The sequence below is a fragment of the Poecilia reticulata genome, chromosome 22, assembly GCF_904066995.2.
Source record: "Poecilia reticulata chromosome 22, P_reticulata-male-v2, whole genome shotgun sequence".
NCBI classification, from domain to species: domain Eukaryota; kingdom Metazoa; phylum Chordata; class Actinopteri; order Cyprinodontiformes; family Poeciliidae; genus Poecilia; species Poecilia reticulata.
Genome location: NC_088851.1, coordinates 24,759,730 through 24,780,038, shown reverse-complemented (window position 1 = coordinate 24,780,038; position 20,309 = coordinate 24,759,730). Strand labels below are relative to the sequence as shown.

General features: G+C 39.5%; 2 protein-coding genes across 2 annotated transcripts; one reads left to right on the top strand and one right to left on the bottom strand.

Moving 5' to 3' along the window:
• Positions 1 to 951: 951 nt before the first annotated feature.
• Positions 952 to 2,334, bottom strand: znf593 (zinc finger protein 593). Its single transcript, XM_008399903.3, has 4 exons — positions 2,219 to 2,334; positions 1,772 to 1,987; positions 1,423 to 1,485; positions 952 to 1,344 (listed from the first exon to the last, which is right to left on the bottom strand). Exons 2-4 carry the CDS (start codon positions 1,969 to 1,971, stop codon positions 1,218 to 1,220), a joined length of 390 nt encoding a protein of 129 aa, XP_008398125.1. The 5' UTR covers positions 1,972 to 1,987; positions 2,219 to 2,334; the 3' UTR covers positions 952 to 1,217.
• A 1,905-nt stretch (positions 2,335 to 4,239) lies between these two features.
• rlf (RLF zinc finger) lies at positions 4,240 to 20,237 on the top strand. The gene is made up of 8 exons (XM_008399901.3): positions 4,240 to 4,501; positions 8,241 to 8,395; positions 10,109 to 10,190; positions 11,530 to 11,665; positions 12,485 to 12,687; positions 14,588 to 14,724; positions 15,006 to 15,147; positions 15,248 to 20,237. Exons 1-8 carry the CDS (start codon positions 4,322 to 4,324, stop codon positions 19,739 to 19,741), a joined length of 5,529 nt encoding a protein of 1,842 aa, XP_008398123.2. The 5' UTR covers positions 4,240 to 4,321; the 3' UTR covers positions 19,742 to 20,237.
• Positions 20,238 to 20,309: the final 72 nt, after the last annotated feature.

Sequence of the window (20,309 nt, the reverse complement as noted above, 5' to 3'; positions counted from 1 at the left end):
TTTTAAAAAGGCAGCTGGGAATTAATTTTCTTATGTTGTAAATTTGTCATTACTGTTTAATTTCTTATTCTTTGTATTGCTTATTGAACTGAGTTACAATAAAAACGTTGAGGCAAGCTGACCGCGTATTTATTTTGAAAATAAACCGGAAGTTTTCGCCGTATGACTCGTAAATATGTGCACCTTGACGTGCTGGCTCGGGACTCCCATTTAAAGGGGCAGGGTCCCCTTGACCATCCAAAGAATGTCTCCTTAAGAGTCAATTACACGTTTTTGTGCCAGAAAGAAAGCCGCTGTTATTTTTCAACCCAAATCAACCGAGGTGGACATTTGCTTTTCCATCAGAACTGGAGATATAAACTCTCCTGAAAATAATAAAACCAGAGTAAACAACTACATTTTGCTTACATAAAATCAAAATCAAATACATCGACGTTTATAGGGGTAATGTGAAAAATATTAAGATTATGAATTTATTAGGTGCTGCATTTGAACTGAAATTTTAAAATACATTTGTGAAATAAGGAATTAATTTGTTTAAAATCCTGTAATTTGTTTAAAATCCTGTAATTTTACCAATTAAGTTAGCATAGCCACCAAGGACATTAGATAAATAAACATATGTTTATCCAATGTCTGCTGTTAACACTTGTCTTTTCCAGCAGCCATTGTACAGCGCATACAGCGGTAAAACCACCTGACCAAATGCTGGAACTCAGTTGAGGTTGCTGGGTAACAGAGCTAGGCTATGCTAGAGGTTGCTAGGCAACGGGCTATGCCTGCTAATTTGTTACATTGCAGTTCTAGACACAAGAAAACATGAAATTATTGCCAGAAATCAGCCTGGTGTTTTTTTTTAAGCACTTTTGATGTTTCTAGAAGCAGCAAAGAAAAATGGAAGAAATGTGCAAAATGTGAATTTTTTGCAGAAAAGATCCCCTTTAAATATCATTTTATCAGTCTTACCAAATCAGTTTTTTATTTGAATACTGCAAAATTACATCAACTCGAAAGCATACTAATAATTAATTACCTTTAAGTATTCATTGATTTCAGAGAAAACTAGAATTTTAACATGTAGTTTTTTAGTTTATTATTCCATGTTTACGTGGATATAGAAGGCAGAAAGTTACAAGCCGCCATAAAAATCACAGCTTTGTGATGATAATAAATAACAGAAGGTTTCTGTTAATGAGAGTCTGTGCGTTTAGCAGTGTTCAGTCCATGTTTTCCTCCACAGGTTGCGTTTTCACTTCTACGGTTTTCGGGGCGATGTAGGATCCCATCCCTGCGGCGCGCTCCGCCTCCGCCTGCGTGTACGGCTCCTCCCTCAGTTGCTTCAACCTGCAGACACACACAGGTGAGCCGCCACACACCTGCAGGTACAAACGTCTCTCTCCCCAGAATGATGCTGCCACCTACCGCTTCTTATGCACTTTGGTTTTGAAATGCTCCTTCATGGATCGCATGTCGACAAAGTATCGCCTGTAGGAGAAGAAGTCAACAAACACATAGCAGAAGAGTCAGGCGGTCAATAGTTATCGGTGACTTTATTTTGACTTTTAATGAATAAATGTGTCAATAAACGGAACATAAGTTTCTACAAATATTTCTAGAGTCAGCAAAGTTTCAAGATCAAACCTGGAAAACCTAGAAAGGAAGGAAGGAAAGTAAACATGAAGGAACAAAGGAAAGAAGAAAGGAAAGTCAAACCTGTTAACCAACATTTACTAACAAACTCAATTTCTACCTGTATAGAGGAAATACTCACGCGCAATGTAAGCAGTAGTGTTGTGCGCATCCCGTTACGTCATAGTCCACGTCCTGACGCAGCAGCTTGGCCGCGGTTTCCGGCTTCATGTCCGAGTGGATCTGGTCTAAATCTTTGGTCCGGCGCTTCGTCTTCCACTTCTTAGCGATGTTCTTCTTCTTGTCGCCCTTATGGTTTCCGGTCTGTTTGGACTTCCCCATGCTGGACCGAGCAGGACTGGAAAACACGACATCATTACAACAGCTGGATAGCAGGGACTCTGACGTCACATTCAAACAAAAATGCGTTTAAAGGACTACGAATGAGCTTAATGTCAGATTTAACCGTTCAGAACTATCCGCTTCGCTCCAAACATCACAAACAAACCAGAAGATGATCAATAAGTACAAATAGAACCCAATTTTATCTAAAACCCCCGAAACAGACCGACTTTCAGACTTTGCTTACCTTCTGCACGTGCAACCAAGGGGAGATAGAATGTATTTCCGGGTTATCGCGGCAGTTAATTTGTTCTCCTCCAGGGGGCGCCAAGTGAAGAGAGAAACAATGAGCTAAATTGGGGCCATAAAGTTTGAAAGCAAAAAAAAAAAAATGAAATTACAAAATATTTCAAATTGAAAAAAGGTTTGAAACTTTTTACTATTACTTAAGTAACTTCTTGGATGGTCATTTCTTACCTTTTTTCGAGTAAAAATATGTTAAAGTTGGGATACCATGTAATTTTTAGGTCCTCTGCCTATGTCTGTTCATTAAATATACGTAGATGTATTGTCATATATCAAGCTTTTATTTCATGCAAATTTGAGACACAGAAATTAAGACTTTCATCATCTGTAAGCCGAAATAATCAAGTAAGAAAATAAGTCTTGAAATAGTTCACTATCTGTGTAAATATATGGAGTTCCATCAGAGCAAAAAATATATTTCTGTCAGTCTGTTGAAAAAAATTCTTGGTGGGTTTGATGTGCCAGTATATTTCCCTTCCTAGTCTAGTACGAGGACTTAAAGGAATAGTAGACAAAGGACTTGGGGATAGTTCCACAACCACATGATATTTTTCATACAGCAAAATAACATGATGGGTTAAATTAGATAAAAGTAAAATGTTCATTCAGTAACTTGCAAAATACACAGGTTTTAATTTTTTAATCACTGTTAACAGTTAGCACTGAATCAGACTCCAATGATAAGCTATTTAGCTTCACTTCTGGGGCACAATTAAAGTCACATGAATAAGTTTGTTCACACAATGAGTAATTGGCCCTCCAACTACTTCCTGTTGTCTTCTTCTTCATGGTTTATGCCAGTGGAAACATTTTGTTGTTAATCATGTGACTGATGTGATGCATAAAACATGTTTTCATTGCAGTTTTGAGAAATAAGCCAAAAAAACCCCACCTCATTCTAGTTTCTAAATTGTTATTAACAAATGAGAGTTTTCTTTTTATAAATTGGCATGTCTCCATTAAACGTTATTTTTAAAATGTCAAATTGCACAAACATATGGTCAATGGAAATGCAGCTTACGTAAGTTAAGTATGCCTACGTAATGCTAGGTGTCTAAGTGCATATAAGCAGACATGTAAGAATATTTTTGGCACTAATGGAATCCCAGGTTTGGAATCTATATAATACATTGTCACCTTCATAAAATGACTGCACAAGTAAAGTGATTTTGGCAAAAACAAATCACAACTATTTTATGCCACAAGTTGATTTAGATTAAAACATTTTTTTAACCTAAACTGATTTTGGCATTATTTTAGGAAGGTGACAATATGAGTTTCACTTTCTGAAATGAGGGAATCTCTGTCCACTATGTCTACAATGATTTAATTTTATTACAGTACATCTTTTGTTATACATGAAATGGCGTTTGTACAGAATGTTATGCTTAAGGACAAGTTTTCTGTCTTTGGATGGTTTTCCTATAGGTGAAGTTTCTCTGATGTGTTTAAAAATTGAGACAAGAGATTTTTTAAATTGGCATGCTTCCTTTAAGCAAAGTTATTTTCAAAATGTCAAATTGCACAAATATATAGTCAACAGAAAACACAGCTTATGTAAGGTGTGCATGTATGTATATGTAAAGGCGTGTAAGTGCATTTGTAACGCAAATGTGAAAACATATTTTTGGCACTAATGGAATCTCATACTTGGATTGTATATTGTCACCTTCCTAAAGTAACGGCTTAAGTAAGGTGATTTTGAAAAAAAAGAAAGAAAAAAAAATACATCTTTCATGGCAAAAGATAATTTAGGTTTTTATAAAAATTTTGACAAAAAATGACAGCCATTATTTTAGGAAGGTATGAGTTTCACTTTCTGAAATGAGGGAATCTCCGTTCAATCTGTGTAATTTAATTACAGTACTTTTTTATTATAAATGAAACGGTGTTTGTACAGAAAGTTCTGCTCTCACATTTAAATTTCTAGTGTTTTTGGTTGGTTTTCCCACAGGTAAAATTCCTCTGACGTGTTTAAAATTTCGGACGGCCCCTGAAAGCAGCACCAGGTTGCACTGCATACGCGCCGTGGCGGAGAGCGAAGATGGCGGAGAATAATGTCGAAGCGGAGCACGATTGGAACGACTGGGCCCTGGATGCGGCCGAGGATACTGTCATCGCGATGGAAACCCTGCTGGCCACGCTCAGAGCCTTCGAAGACGTTCTCAGACAGCAAGAAATCTCCGTGGCATCTTCCACGGAGTACTGCGACAACTTCTGTCAGGTAATGTGTATATCGTAGCTATCATTAGCTTCACGTTAGCTCCGCTAGGAGTGTGTTGGTCTTTTTTCATAGAAAACATGAAGAGCTGCTGCTGCTGCTCTCCTCCCAGCCGTTATTTAGAAACCAGCTGCGTGTTTACTAATATTCCTCGGTGCGTTCAGTTGAATAAATCACATTCCTGCTGGAGGGGAAATTCACATTATTTGCAATATGTTTTATGTTTTGTTTGCTGGTTCCGCTTATTATGTTAAATTAGTTTTAGCTGTACCGTTACCTCAGTTGGCTTCTTTTTGTTTGGGAAATAAATATGAAAATGCAGGATTAGCTCATGACATCGCTCCAGTTTGCACATGATGCCTTGCTGCATGCATGTGGGGCGGGGCAGCATCGCGGTGTGTTTACCCCAAAATGTCAAAGGTTCTGCACCTTACTGATAACTTAATCTGTTTATGATTTCCAGACTGGTGACCACCCGGTTTGGGTGGTGACCGGACTCTCTGCCATGTTGTTTCTGATTGATAATGACCATAAATCACCACGCAAACACTGGGATGCACAATGTTTAAATGTAACCACGACCTTTTGTTTTATTTCAAAAAGGTTTTTGAAAAGCGGTGCACCAATTGCAGTTTTCAGGCCGATCAAGGATCTTGGAAAATCCTTTAGAAGTTGCTAAATGTAGCAACAAAGTTGCTAAGTTGGCAGCAGTGGGATGACCATTGTTAACTGCACACACATCTCACAGGAGAGCAAAAGAGGACAGTGGCTTTTTTTAAAAAGATAGTGGATATAATATAAGACTAACTTACCAAAATTAAGGAAATCGGGGTCAAAGTTATCATTGCACCCCTTATCCAAACATTTAAAAATATAAAATGAAAAGCAAAAGTCATGTTGAGAGAGTTGAGGCTCTACTAAAACCTGGTTATTCATAAAGAATATTCTTAACTCTTAGGCCGGGAGGGTCGTCTTCTGAAATCAACTCGAATGCCAAAAATTAGGGAAGTTCAAAATATTGGCATTAACATCTGTATTGGCAAATCATTTTTAACATATCGGGTTAAATATCAGCTATTGCAGCAATATTAATGTTGAATATTGCTGCATTTCTACAAAAAATGACATTATTGCATACGTTCTTGACATTCTTCCAGGATTTTTATGTTTAAGATAAATTAATATATATTTAATATTTTTTTCCCTAAAAAAAATACTTATTAAAGGGAATTAATGAGTGTTTTATACCAAAGCATAGTTCTGATTTAGTTGTTTAAAAGAATACAAATTAAAGGTACATTTAGTAAATAAATAATTTATTTTTTAAGTTCATCTTATAAATTTGTAACAGTGACTATCTTTGTTGAGAGATAATTTGAATTAATAATTTGTAAAAGTTTGGCTCAGATTAACCTTTTTCTGTCTTTAACCAACTTATGCATTTATTTAATATAAAAATGACCAAAAAAAAAATCTAATTAGACGATCGATCAATACTTTCAAATTCATCAAATATCCTTTGAGGAGGCAAAATATGATAATTAATGTAAATTATTATTATTATTTTGTTTCAGTAATATTTTGTTTACAAAGGTGAAGAATATTTAATCCATTCTCAACAGTCTTCCATCCGTGCAGCTTGATTGTTTTTACTATTTTATAATAATTAATTGGCTTATAAAGACAAAATATGGACAAAATAAAACGTTTCTGTTGAATATGAAGCTGCAGTTTTTTCTTGGATGCAGCTAAAAGTCCCAGGTGAGTTTTTCTGTGTTCTGGGAATAAAACGGGTAAAGAACGTTTTAACCTCTGATGTGTATCAGAGTGAACTGAACATGAGAAAATGTATTTTAATCATTGTATTTGTTCTGTTGTGTTGGTTAAGGCTTCAACTAACCGATTAATCGGTTAAAAATTTGTTACATTCTGCAAATTGTTCATTTAAGCACTTTACCCTTTTTATATATTACTAGAAATGCATTAAAAGACTCAAATACTTTCTTTTCTAAATAAGAAAATTGGCAATTTGCATTATATTGGCTTTTATACAATAAGTTTGATCATTTGTAGCAAGAGATGCATCTGCAGCTAAAGATATAAAAATAAAAAAATCTCTTTCTGTTTGACTTCACATCATACAGTGTAGAGCTGATCTGTTGATTATTTGGATTAATTGACTAATAATTTTGTAGCAAAATATGATTAATGGATTGTTTTTACAGAATTTTAACCAAGTGAAGCAAAATGAACATATTTACAAACAAAGAAGGTTTATTTTTTATCTTAAATGCAGAATATACTTTTTTTTTTTACAATTTTGTCTTTATTTCTGCTCTTAGGTTTTTCTTTCTTTAGCAAATTGACTTTTTGACTGTTTACTCCAATTAACAATCAATTACTAAATTAGTTGACAAGTATTTGATTAATCACGATTAATCGTTTTACTCTTGATTGATTAAAACTTGTCTCAGTTTGTTTTTAATTCCTATAGCAATACACAATTTAATCGTTTTCTTTTTGACATTTTGCTTAAACTGTTAAAACTTTCCCTTTAGTTGGTAGAGAGACGAACAATTAGGTGTGTCACTGAGTTTAAGTGGGAAGTAGTTCCGAGTTAATTAGTCTGCTGATGCAGGTCTCTGGGGCTGGGACTTTATTCCTGGCTGTTGTATATTTAGACTGAGGGGAATTAATTCAGCGAAAAGTTTCTCCTGTCTGATAATTGAGACTCCTGAGATGTTCGTTGTGTCTGCAGGCAGGTGAAACCAGGTGAAAATGTTGGATCCTCCCATCTGGTTTATTGTTTCTGAACAAACGACAAAAAGCTGCTGAGCAGGAAAAATATTAGATTATTTTTCAGTTTGGTGTCATTTACTGTTTTTTAATGTTTACAAGCAGCTTTTTGCTGTTATTCCTGGTTTTGAGGTGCAGATTCAGGTGTGTCAATTCCCCTCAGACCCAATCAAAAAGCAACCTTCAGTCTGTCAACTGGGATCCAACAGGTGCAGACTGGTTTTTCCCCATGGAGGAAAAGCCCCAGTATGCTAGACAGGAGGTGTGTTGGTCCATTTCAGATGGGGGGGAAAAGAGGAGTACATTTATTTAAAAAAACTGTAATTTAGAGATTAATCTGAGATCTTTATGAGAAACAAAGCATGAAAGTTTCTGAGCTTTAAGTCGACCTAAATTTGCTTTGATAACTCAGAAAGTTTGAGATTTATTGAAGACATTTTATAGAAAAAAAACCCATAAAAAGTTCTGACTTTGAAAAGTTAAACAATTTCTTGAAAAAAAATCCTCAAATTTTGAGATTTATCTAAAGTTTTCTAGAAAAAAATGGGGAAATTTTAGAGTTTGAAAAGACAAAAAAAAATTCTAGAAAAACTCACATTTTGAGATGAATCTCAGAAGTCGTCTGAAAAAAACGAGGACATTTCTGAATTTAAAAATTAGTTACCTTAGAATTAGTCACAGAAATTTCCTAGAATAATCAAGAACATTTCTGAGTCTTAAAAGTTGAAAATTTGCTTGAAAAATCCCAGAAATATTTAGATTTATTTAAACATTTTTCAAGAAAAAAGTGTCAATTTCTGAGTTGGAAAATAAATTTTTGTCAGAAATTTCCTCCTCCTTTCTTTTCCTGTCCATCTAGAACGGCGTAGCGCGCCGCCGCCGCCGTAGCGGGCAGATTTAACCGGAACGTTTCCTGACTGTTGTTCTGCTGTCTGTCTGTCTGCAGGCGCTGATGCACTACGCTGGGAGCAGGAACTCCATCGAGCACGGTCTGCCTCTGCTGGAGGTCTACTGCCTGTCCATTAACTGCTTCGCCGCGGCCAGATCCCACCTGACCGCAGAGTCCGACAGAGTGGGGCTCGTTTTGAAGAGGCTCGCTCTGTACGTAACGAAAATAATCCTCAAACATTTTAGACCAGAATCAGTCGCGCTTCTTCCTTAGCAGAGATCGCACTGCAAAAACAGAACAGTAATTTATCTAGTTTTCTAATGCAAATAACTCAGTTTCGTAGTAAGTTATAGTAGCTTTTCAGTAAGTCAATAATTGTTTAATCTTGATTTTTAAAATCTGCAAGTTCCACTTGCGTGTTAAGTGTAAATGGACCTTTTTTAAAATCAAAATTACAGAATTAGCTTAAAACAAGCTCCGACATCTTGCTAAAAAGTTAGTTGCTGAAAATAGTTGCATGTTAGCTTTGTCTTAATTCACGTGTACTAAGATATTTCCATAAAAACTAGACAAAAAATATTTGGTGAGATTTTATTTTTGCCGTCCAAACGATTCTTTAAAACCGTCCTGATGAAAAATTTGCACGACTTTTTTCTTTGCTCATCAATCTTTGAATATTTGTTAGAATTATTTTGTGAATTTATCTGCAACCTCTTTTAAGCATTCAGTTGAAATATAAAGCAAGTGTTTTAGATGCTATCAGAAATAGAAATATGTCCTTGACATTCAGAATTTTCATATTTTGCACTTTAAGTCATGTATCTGTGAAGACATTTTGTGCCAGCAGGCCCTTGTGGTTGCGATGGATTGATAGCAAGATGACGATAGTAATTTAGAAAACGCTGCAGCTCTGGTCTTTGCTAAAGCAGGTTTTCGGTTTTTCTCCTTCAGGCTCCGGTTACATGAGAAAATTTGATTGAAATGTATTTGCAAATCATATTTTCATATAATTCTGCAAAATCCTCTCCTAAATATTCCCCAGTTCACATTTAATTTAACACGGTGCAGAAAAAAAACAAAAAACTGTTCTTTAAATAAATCTAACAGCTGTGACGAGGAAAATGGTGCCTGAAAATGAGGTAAAAATAGATCATTAGCATCTGGTTGAATACATTTTTCATCTTTGTTTCTTTTCTTTGTCACAAGGAGGAAAATACAGGAACTGTGACCAGATGCTCTAGATCAGATCTGCGTCTCCATTAAGTGTCAGAAGTAAAGAAAAGAGAAATTTTTTTTTAAATCGAAACACTGCAAAAACACAAACTCTTAAGAGTATTTTTGATTAGTTTCTGGTGCATTATCTTGGTGCACTTAAAATAAGAAACAAATAAATTATAAGTAACTTTTAAGCACAATATAGGAACTTGTTTTAAGTAAATAGTTTCTTAATATTGACAGAAACATGCTTGTTCCATTGGCAGATTATTTTACTTGTGTGAAAAATGTCTTTATTTTAAGTGAAATGATCTGACAGTGAAACTGAAACTAGAACTTTTTAAGGAATTATTGACCTGAAATAAACTCTTATAGTTTTGTCCTATTTCAAGTGTACCAAGACATTTGCACTAGAAACTAGACTAAAACATTTTTGTATTTTTGCAGTGAATGTTATTTTTTTAAACATTAATGAATTCAACTGGGTTTGTATCCAATTTAATGGCAGGTGAAAGGCTTCAATCTCTCCCTATATGTGGAGTTGATTATTTTCACTTAAAAATAACCAATAAAATATTTTTTTATCATCATTAGAGACTACCTTTGAAATAATTTCTACGTACAGTACATGGTGTTTCTGTTCTTACTGTAAAAACAAGCGCTGTAAGTGTAGAGATGATTGACGGCCATCTTGTTTTCATTTCGTGCAGGAGCTGCTTTGAACTGTTGCTGTCGGTGCCTGACAATGAGATCCCATATGAAGCCTGGCTTCAGTTCCACCACTCTGTGCAGGTAGGAACCTTCACAGCTCTGCTTGCTGATGGATTACAGATGGAAATCATTTTGTGGAGGTTTCCACCCCACCAGTTCCAGTGTTGAACTGGTGTTGGCGCTTTATGCTTCCTACACTGCTGGAGATTGGTTCCTGGAAACCAGCGACCAATCAAAGTGTCCAGGCTGCCAAGATTTGTTTTGATTTTGTTTGGAATCTGAAATTCTGGCTGGAGGTTTTTTGCATGGAGTTTGCATGTTGTCCCTGTGTGAACTCCATGCTCAGGCTACAAACAGTCATATTGGGTTTAGGGCTGAAACGATAATTTACTAATCAATAAGCAATAAATCAATTAATCGCACGATAAATGAAAATTATCGGCCTCATTTTAATTTATCGGCTTCATTGTTTCTTCCTGCCTTTTTCTCTTTCTGTTGATGACTGAATGAAAACGGGTTCAACTCTCCACTGACCCGCCCTTCCTCATTTCCTTAGTGTAGTGGTTCTTAACCTTTTTTGAGGTACCGAACCCCCCAGTTGCATATGCGCATTCACCGAACCCTTCTTATTCAACCCCCCACACTCCCTAACACACAAAATACTTTGCGGTATTCTGATTTAGTAATGTAATTATATTAGCTGTGTTACCACCCCCACACCACTGGAGGCAGAACCAACCCCGAAAAGATGCGACTAAGGAGCAGATTTAGACTATAGAATGTGGTAAAAACTGTGAGCTTTGCTGAAGTAATTAAAGACAAGTTCAAATCCATGCTGAGAGTGGAGCTCCTTCAATCTGGGCTCCTCCGCAGCTCTGATTGGCTAAGCAATGTAACGTGATCCTCTGATTGGCTAAGCAATGTAACGTGATCCTCTGATTGGCTAAACAATGTAACGTGATCCTCTGATTGGCTAAGCAATTTAACGTGATCCTCTGATTGGCTAAGCGATGTAACGTGATCCTCTGATTGGCTAAGCAATGTAACGTGATCCTCTGATTGGCTAAGCGATGTAACGTGATCCTCTGATTGGCTAAGCAATGTAACGTGATCCTCTGCAGCAAGTGATGGCAAAGCGGGGCGTCATCACGACTTTACACAAGTGTGTCTTTACCCCCGCTACAGAGGCTCCGCCGAACCCCTGAGACCGACTCACCGAACCCCTGGGGTTCGATCGAACCCAGGTTAAGAACCACTGCCTTAGTGTGATGCTCAGTTCACTCTGCATGATTTTGCATTTAAAATGATGCAAGAAAAGACAGTTTGCTGAAAGAACACAGTCAGACCAGCAGATGTATAAAAATACTCGTATTGGGTTTCGGGTTGAAGTGACTTGAATTTGTTTCTGTTTTTGCCGCAGATTGCCCATGACACGCTGATCCAGTATGGAAGCACAGACCTCCAAGCACTTCTGCAGATAACGGGAGAAGGTGGAGCATGGAGCAACCCGATCCTGAACGCTCTGCTCACCGGCCAGACCACCAGCCCAGAGGACGGTGAGGCTCCGCCCCCTTTCTGCCTTCACTTACCGCTAGAGCTGGGCCATTAATTCATTTAATTTTTGGTTTTTAAAGAGTTTATTTTTGGAAAATCTGTATTTTTTTCACCAATGTTCTCCATTGGTTTTCATAGTTCATCTTGTTTGACAAACGCATTTCTATTTGTTCAGACTTTGAATTCAAGTCAGAATATTAGGACCAAGGTTATAAAACGGTAATTTCAGGATAATAAAGTAGTAATTTTATTAGAAATCCCAACGAAAAATTAAAATAACAAATGTTGAGCATCTTTGGTATAAGTTTTACAGATAATACTTGATCAAGACGTTGAAACAATCGTGCAAACTCTATTTCGAAAAGGAGAACTACACACTGAGCTAGTCACTTCCGATCATAACTAAGCTTTTTTTCTTGTTAAAACAAAGTTTTTCTAAAAATTTTAAGACTTTTTTTCTAGTAAAATGGCTTTTTTCTGCTAATATTTTGACTATATTCTCATAACTGCCAACAGTCATCACCCTATGCAGTAATTCTGATGAATTTGAACTAATGTGAGTTACATTGATATTTAAGTTCCCTGTGTAGTCAATAAAATATTTTAAATTTGAAATAATTAAACAAATTGGCTCTAATATTCTGTCGTACATCTCAGGGAAGGGATTATGGAAATAAAATCCACTTTTTGATATTTAATATTTTCTGCCATTTGCAATTTTTTATTTGTATTTTTAGAAAAGAAAGCAAGAAAAAAAATCGCCCATTTCCACTTACTTTATCTTTCAGGCATGAATATTAACTCCTGCTTTGTGTGTGTAGTTAATGCGTACATTAGCCTGGAGGGCGAGGGCTTCATGGAGATGCGGGTGAAGCACCTGGAGAAGATGGGGGAGGTCGCCAAGGCCGGCGTGTTGGCCAAAGCCTGCGCCGAATGCAGCCTTATCTCCAACCAGGGAATGTTCCGGCAGATTTACGTCTCCCAGCTGTGCCTGCTGCTGCCCAACGAGGAGGCCATCATGGAGGCAAGGCTCCTCTTTATTTAGTTTTACTCAACTTTTATTCTTTGCTTTCAATTCACTGATAACCTATCAGAAGTTTCCAAAGCTATGACATCATCATCATCATTGTTTAAAGATGGTACAGTTCTTATTTTGAAGACATTATTAAATAAATCTCTGACATTGTTGTTTTATTTAGCAAATCATTTCATCTCATCTAAAAAAAAGGAGAAGTTTGGTCTGATTTCACTTCAGACGGAGGCAGAAAAATGTCATTTTATCCAGTGTCTGTAAACTTCTGGTTTCAGCTGTATGTTTCTTTAAATTGCCACATTTCAACTTTTTTATTTTTAGATTTTACGAATGCTTTTGAAATCCTTTCTTGCTTTTTTTCTTGATTTTTTTTTTTTCTTCCAATATTTAAAGATGTAACCATTTTATAATTTTTTTTTCCAAAATGCCAAAAACAGATGTAAAATTAACCTTTCAGAGCTTAACATCATGTTATGATGTTATTCCCTAATCAACAACAAACCTGGATTGTTGATTTGATTCTTTGATGCCTGTTTGAGAAATCGTTTAATCTCCATCGCAACCGGTCATGCGGAAAATGGCAGGGTGGCTCTAGCTCCGCCTTCGAGGCACAGCTCCTCCTCAGAGCGGAAGTTTTAAGCTTCAGAGCAGCTCCTTCAGACTAGCCAGCAGCAATTAGCAAACACCTGCTGAGCTCATTATAGGAGCTGCTTCTCAGTGAATCGCTGCTATAAATGTTGTTGGAGGGTTAATAGAGGAGCCATGTTGTGATGACGTCCTGAAGGCAGATACTTTGATGTCCCATTTTCCTGAAGGCAGCACAGAAACGATAGAAACACTGAAGAGAAGAAGAGCTATGATAAATGTAGTTACAGTTATATCCATGTTTTAATGTTGCAGAGCTCAGTCGTTTTGCAAATAGATCAAAGTTTAAACTGGCATGTTGAACATCATTTATCTGGTCATTTTGTGGAATATTTAACAACTAGAAAAATTCAAAGAATAAGAATATTTTATCCACTCTGATTGGCTGCTGTTAGGCCTACCAATTTTAACTTGAATGTTCATTGCATTTTTCTTAGACACCTGTGAAAATAATTTCTATTCACATGACTTTTTTGTTCTCTGGAAAATTATCTTGATGATAAATGCAGAAACAAGCATAAAAATCAAAACATCTACAATAGTGATGGTACTATTAATAATAAAATAATGGTCAGTGCAAAGTAGCCTACAAATTCTTTGTTGGGGGCGGTGAGGGGCCTGGATAAAGGCTAGGGGGACACTGGGCCAAAAAAGGTTGAGAAACACTGATTTAGTTGGTAATGTTGCATGTTCTAAATTACTTGCAAAAACATTGACTGAAAGGACTCTTATTTAATGTTGAGGGATTTTTGCCTTTAAGGCTAACCTTTAGGGCACAGACATTTTACATTTTGTTTTGAGTTGAAATGTACTGAAGTCTTACTTAAGTTTGAGTGTTTAGCTTGTTAATTGTATTGTTAGAAGCAATTGTTGCACTATTCAAAGACACCTTTTATTAAACTGTGGCAATAGCAGCGCTATAGTAAATTTCTATCATAACTATAAGTTTTGGGCTCAGGATTTCTTTTTACTTTAAGCCTTGTAGATAAGACATCTTGCTCTGCATAAAGAAGTCTGTTGTCTTTCTGAGGAAATGGAGGAGAATTCATTGATTTCTACAGCTTACTGAGCTCCAAACCAGCAGAAAAATAAAAGTACTTTACATGAACTTCTGTTCCGATAGTCTGAAAAATAAAGTAACTGCACATGTAGCCTTTGTCTTACCGTTTTCTGGCCCTCTTGCAACAATAGTTACTTTTTGTCTTTGGTTCCTCACGTCTGAATGATGAGCTGTTTCCTTCTTCAGATTTCCAGGCTGGACTGTAAGGACGTGCTGGACATCACATCCAATTTGGAGTCGGAGGGAGAGGAGAACACGGCCTTCATTCTCTGCACAACTTTCCTAACGCAGCAGCTGCAGCAGCAGAGTCTCTACTGCTCCTGGTGAGCCCACTAGTCTGGTTCAGGGATCTGCAATGCTTACAACCCAAAAGAGCCATTTTTTCCTCTCGGTTTGGATAAATTAACTGGCTTAGAATCGTGAATATCACATTATCTTTGGAAAATACAACTTTTAATCTAACCAGGTTCAGTCTGCATCTTAACTCTAACAAATTAAAAACCTTTTCATGAATTTGCACCAATTAGAGATTTTATGGCCAGTTTTTATCACAGACTTTGTGGATGTGCTATTTGAAAATGTTCTTATGTTTCTTGATTGAAAGGGATTTGATATCGTTGTGGAGTAAGCTTCAGAGAAGACTTGACCCCTCGCTGACCTCTCTGCGAGAACGATGCCTTCAGCTTGGTGCCATTGCCAAAACGGTCCAACATCTGCTGTACCTGGTCCGTGTGATCCAGGCAGAGGTTCGTTCGCCACTTACTTCCAGCCCTACTCTGCATTTAAAAAAAAACAAACAAATTATCTACAAATGTGTTAATATTAACGATTTTCTCTTTTTTTCAGGCAGAGGAAATTGGAGTACTTTCCTCAGTGGGGCTTTGTGTCAAAGCCCTTCAACTTCCGAAGCAAGACGACTCAGAAACGAGAACATCCATATGCAAGATGGTGTCCTCCCTCCTTCCAAACGACCTGGAAGTTTTGCGTGCCTGCCAGCTGACGGAGTTCCTCCTTGGCACCAGCCAGGAAGCCTTCAATTGCCTGAAGGAGCTCTACATGCGGCCAGACCAAAAGTACGACGAGGGTGAGGTTATCCCCAACTCGCTCCGCTGCGAGTTGCTGCTGGCGCTGAAAGCCGACTGGCCTTTTGATCCCGAGTTCTGGGACTGGAAAACTCTTAAAAACCACTGCGTATCACTGCTAGGGATTAGGCCAGAGTCAGAGGAGGAGGAAGAGGACGAGGAAGAGAAGGCCAAGCAGCAGGAGCCACAAGGACCTCAAATTAAAGCAGAGCAGGAACCCCACAGCAGGATAAATGGGGGTCTTGATGCGGATAAAAATCAGATGAATAACCACATGGGCATTAAGGGAGGGTGTGAGATAAAAAGGTCAAAGCTGCGGTGTCAGATTTGTAAGAGATCCATCACAGACATACAGATTATTCATCACTCCAAAAGACACTCAGACAAGAGCAATCACCCCTGCCCTGTGTGCTTGGAGGACTTCCGGAGCAGAAAGGATCTGATTCCCCACCTGAGGAGACACATCCCGGTTCACGAGCCTCCAACTCGGAACAGCATAAAGACCGAAGATGCACAGAAGCAACTGGATGAAGACGATGACGTTGAACCGGGCGAGATCACCGTTGACCCCTCGTTGATGCTGTACTATGAATCCACGCATGACCCGGACGTGTTGCATCATATCGTCGAACAGGCCAAGAACAAGGAGAAGCAGGAGGAGAGTGACGAGCACATCACCTTCGACTACATCGACAAACACTTCAAGCTGCAGAACCGCGAGGTGTATCCCTGCCCGGCAACCAAATGCACTCGTATCTTTAAACACTCTAAGTATCTATACGTCCACCTAAAATCGGAGCACAAGGGAGATGAAAATGTGAAATATTTCCATCAGATGCGAGACAAAAGGGAAAAATGCGTCTTCTGTAGACGCCACTTTGTCTCGGCTTACCATCACCGCAAACACAGGAAGGTTCACTACGGCGACCGACCTTACATGTGCGTGGTCCACGGCTGTGGCGCTCGTTTCGGGACGTCCAATGAACTCGTGATGCACAAGCACACTCACGGCTTTCAGCTGAACTACCAATGCGAGCTCAAGGGCTGCTATGTCACATACTCCGACCTGGGGCAGATCTACCACCACGAAGCGCAGCACTTCAGAGACGCTGCCTTTACCTGCAGTGGTGGTGAATGTAAAAAATACTTCTTATCCAAAAGGGACTTCCTAAAGCATCTATCCACACACAACAAAACGTTCACCGAAACAGACTTTGAGGCGCAGAGAAGGGCTAAGCGGAAATTCTTCAAGGCTGTCCGTGAGGTGATGGTCCGCCCTGTGAAGCCTGCCGATGTGAAGGATGCTATAAACGGCGATATCCTGAACTCTCAGTCGATCAGTTCTGGCTCCTCTTTGCAAGAACCCGAGTTCAGTGAGCCCAAGGCGATGATAACACTGGTGGCTGTGTGCTTCGATGGAAGCAAATTCACGTGCGGCTTTGAGAAGTGTGGAATGACCTTTACCAGAGCCAGAGACGTGCAGAGGCATCTAAAGTGTGCTCACCCGGAACATCTCAAGCTGGAAAACAGAGATCAAAAAAATGACAAGGTGGAGAATCCGCAGATGCTCAAGGAGATCAAGATGGAAATGGAGCAAGAGATCGATGAGCGTGGAGAACAAGAGCACTCTCCATTGTTGCCCGTTGAGTCAGGCAAAGAGAAGAATATGTCCTGTGATACCACACCAAATGAAACGACTTCCTTAAGCCTTAACGCAAAAACTGACGCTCTGAACGAAATCCTTATCGGGCTGAGCAATCTAACCCTTGACCCCTCGTCGTCTCACAGTTCGCAAAACTCAGACTTTATATTGTCTGAGTCGTCTCTTCACCAGGCGATCATAGCGAAGCCTCCTGTCGTGTTGCTCAAGAAGAAACGCCATTTGCTGGAGCAGAGGGTAAAATCCGAAGCAGAGCAATCATTGGTAACGGCGGAGGAGGATGACTCGTTAGCTTCAGCCAAGCCATATCTTTGCGAAATCAAACGGTGTGGCTTTCGGACTGCAAGAAACTACAGCTTGCTGCGACACTATGTCTCCATTCACAACCACTCGCCCGATGAGGCCAAGCTGATGACTTCCTCATTCAAGCCTTACAAATGCCAACTTTGCGCCAAGAGTCACAGAGAGAAGAGAGTCCTGAAGGCCCACTATCTTCAAGTGCATAAGATGACTGAGGACTACTTTGAGAAACTGAGCTTTGAGCCGTTTGAAGGAAACAAAGGCTCTCCAACACCACAACACAGTGAGAAAGTTATAAAGGAGGCCGAGGAGATGCTGCAGCTGAAGGCAAAGGAAGAGACCGGGACCAGTGAGAACGGAGAAAATGGCAGCAATCACTCCTCAATGGAAGAAGGAGAGGATGAATCGGAGAATAAAGATGAGCAGAAAGAGGAAAGTGAGGAGGATAAAACACAGCAGATCCGAACAAGGCGTGTCGTGGCCAAAAGCAACCTGTGTTACATGCTGGATAAACTCAGTAATCCGTTCCACTGTGTGGCCAAAAACTGCTATGCCTCTTTTTCCACTCAGGGAAGCCTCGTCCGCCACCTGCAGTTGGTGCATCACTACAATCGTTCCCAACTCCTTTTGGAGAAAGACGGTGATGCGCACAGCAGTCCTGAAGCTAGAAGGGAACCTGCAAAGAAAAGACCTCTCACAAACTCAGATGAACCTCAGCCCCAGTTCAAGTGTCACTTTGCCAAATGCTCTGCCTCGTACCACCTTAAAAGCAGTCTGGTGAGGCACACAAGAGATGTTCACTCCCGGCCTCCAGACCTCATACAATGCAAATTCGATGGTTGCTCAAAGGTCTTCAGCCACAATGAGGACCTTAAGAAACACACTCTTTACAGCCACTTTGAGTACTATGACTCACTGGTGGTACGGCTGCAGAGCACGCACAAAGAGTCGGTTTCTGGCTGCCAAAAAAAGGTGATCGTTGCGCAAAAGAGTTCTTGTAAGGATGAAACTTCTGAACCCACCACTGAGAATTCAGAGTCCGAAGGGACAACCGAGTCGGACAAAAAGGACGTCAGCGATGCTGATGGGAAAAAGGCGTTGAGTAAAAACGAGAAGCCAAGGAGAAACGCCTTTAGTGACTTTGTGCTGAGATCTCACGAGGAAGCACTACAAATGTGTCAGGACCGCTGTCTGCGCGTGGCGTACCCATGCATGGTCCAAGACTGCGACTCTGTTGTCACCTACCTGCACAGCTTGCAACGCCACTACAAGGGGGTGCACCGTATGGAACAAGAAGATCTCTGCAAACATGAAGACAAGCTTGTTTTCAACGCAGAGCAGCTGGAGGTTTTGATCCAAAGGAAGTCCGCCAGGCCCCCCATTATGGGAGAATCGTCACCTGGGGTGGTTCAGACAACGGAGGACAAAGCTGAAGCGGAAAATGCAGAGGAGCAGCCTCAGAGTCCTCCTGCAGTCGAAGCCAAAACGCAGGGAGAGGAAAGTCCTGAGTCTCTGGAAATATTAGAGAAAAAAAACGAGGAGGTTCCACCTGAGGTTGCAAATGAGGCGCCTAAAGAGGAAGAGATCAAGGAAGAGCCTCTTGAGGAGGTGCTTGAAGTTACAAGACCAGACAGCGCTACAAAACAGGATGAAAGATCGATACTAGACAAATTCAAACCACTGCTTCGTCCCGTCACTGTGGCTCTCTCGCCTCCATGCTCGCTTCATGTTGCTTCTGATGATAAAGTAACAAACGCTACACCACCACAAACACCGCCGGCGTCTCCATCACCACCGCCCACTGCCCCCATCCGCCAGCCGCTGAAACGGAAAAACGAACTCTCTGAACAGCCTCTCGACATCCAAGAAACCAAGTCTAAAAGCCCCTCTCCAACCTCTTTTGACATCGGCACCTACAAGCCAATGGGCTTCGAGGAATCCTTCTTGAAGTTCATTCAAGACTCGACTCCGGCAGAGGAAGACGAACCGGCGAAACGCAAAGAGACTTTGAAACGGGGCTGCTCCTTGAAAGAGGACAACCAGTTAGGGATCTCTCACACCCGCAGCCGGCGCGCCCACTCCCCACTGGTGAAGCCCCACACCATGACTGGAGACTTCACCTCAGTACAAAACTTGAAGTCCATCCTGGACAAAGCCCTGGCCGGGTGTGGGGACCTGGCCATCAAGCAGCTACAGTACCTCAGACCGGTGGTGGTCCTGGGAAGGCCTGTATCCAGCACCACTACGCCTGACCTCTTCCCATCAAAGACTAACAGCAAATTGCTTCTTGGAAGTTAGTTTCACTGAGCACCTTTTTTTTTTGTTTGTTTGTTTTTTTGTTAGTGGCAATGAAAAAGAACTTTTTTCCCCACACAAAAAATTTCAGTATTTTTATTTCATGCAAAACATTTTTTTCTAAGTTAACTGACCTTTTGTAGAAATTAGAATAGTAATAAAAAAAACAAGCCTCAGATGTGCACATCAGGACAATCTGACAGTATTTTAGATTTATCAGTCAGATAACATCCAGTGTGTGAATTCAGTCGCTAATGTATATTTACTCCAGTCCTCCCGGATACATGTATAGCTTTTCAGATTGTTAGAGATGATCAGTAGCAAAATGCTAAGCCTTTTCACTCTGGTGAAAATGTGACTGAAATGTTTCCCTACTACTTCAGTCCAGAGAAGTATGTTTGGTTATTTTTCACCTCCATTTATATAAAACCAGTATTGACAGCAGTTCTTGGACAACATGTATGTAATAATTTCTAATAAAAAATTTTAAAAAAAATTACATGTGGAAATAAGTTTAGGGCATTTTGTAATCAATGATATTTTTAGTTTGAAGGTTGTTGGATTCATTAAG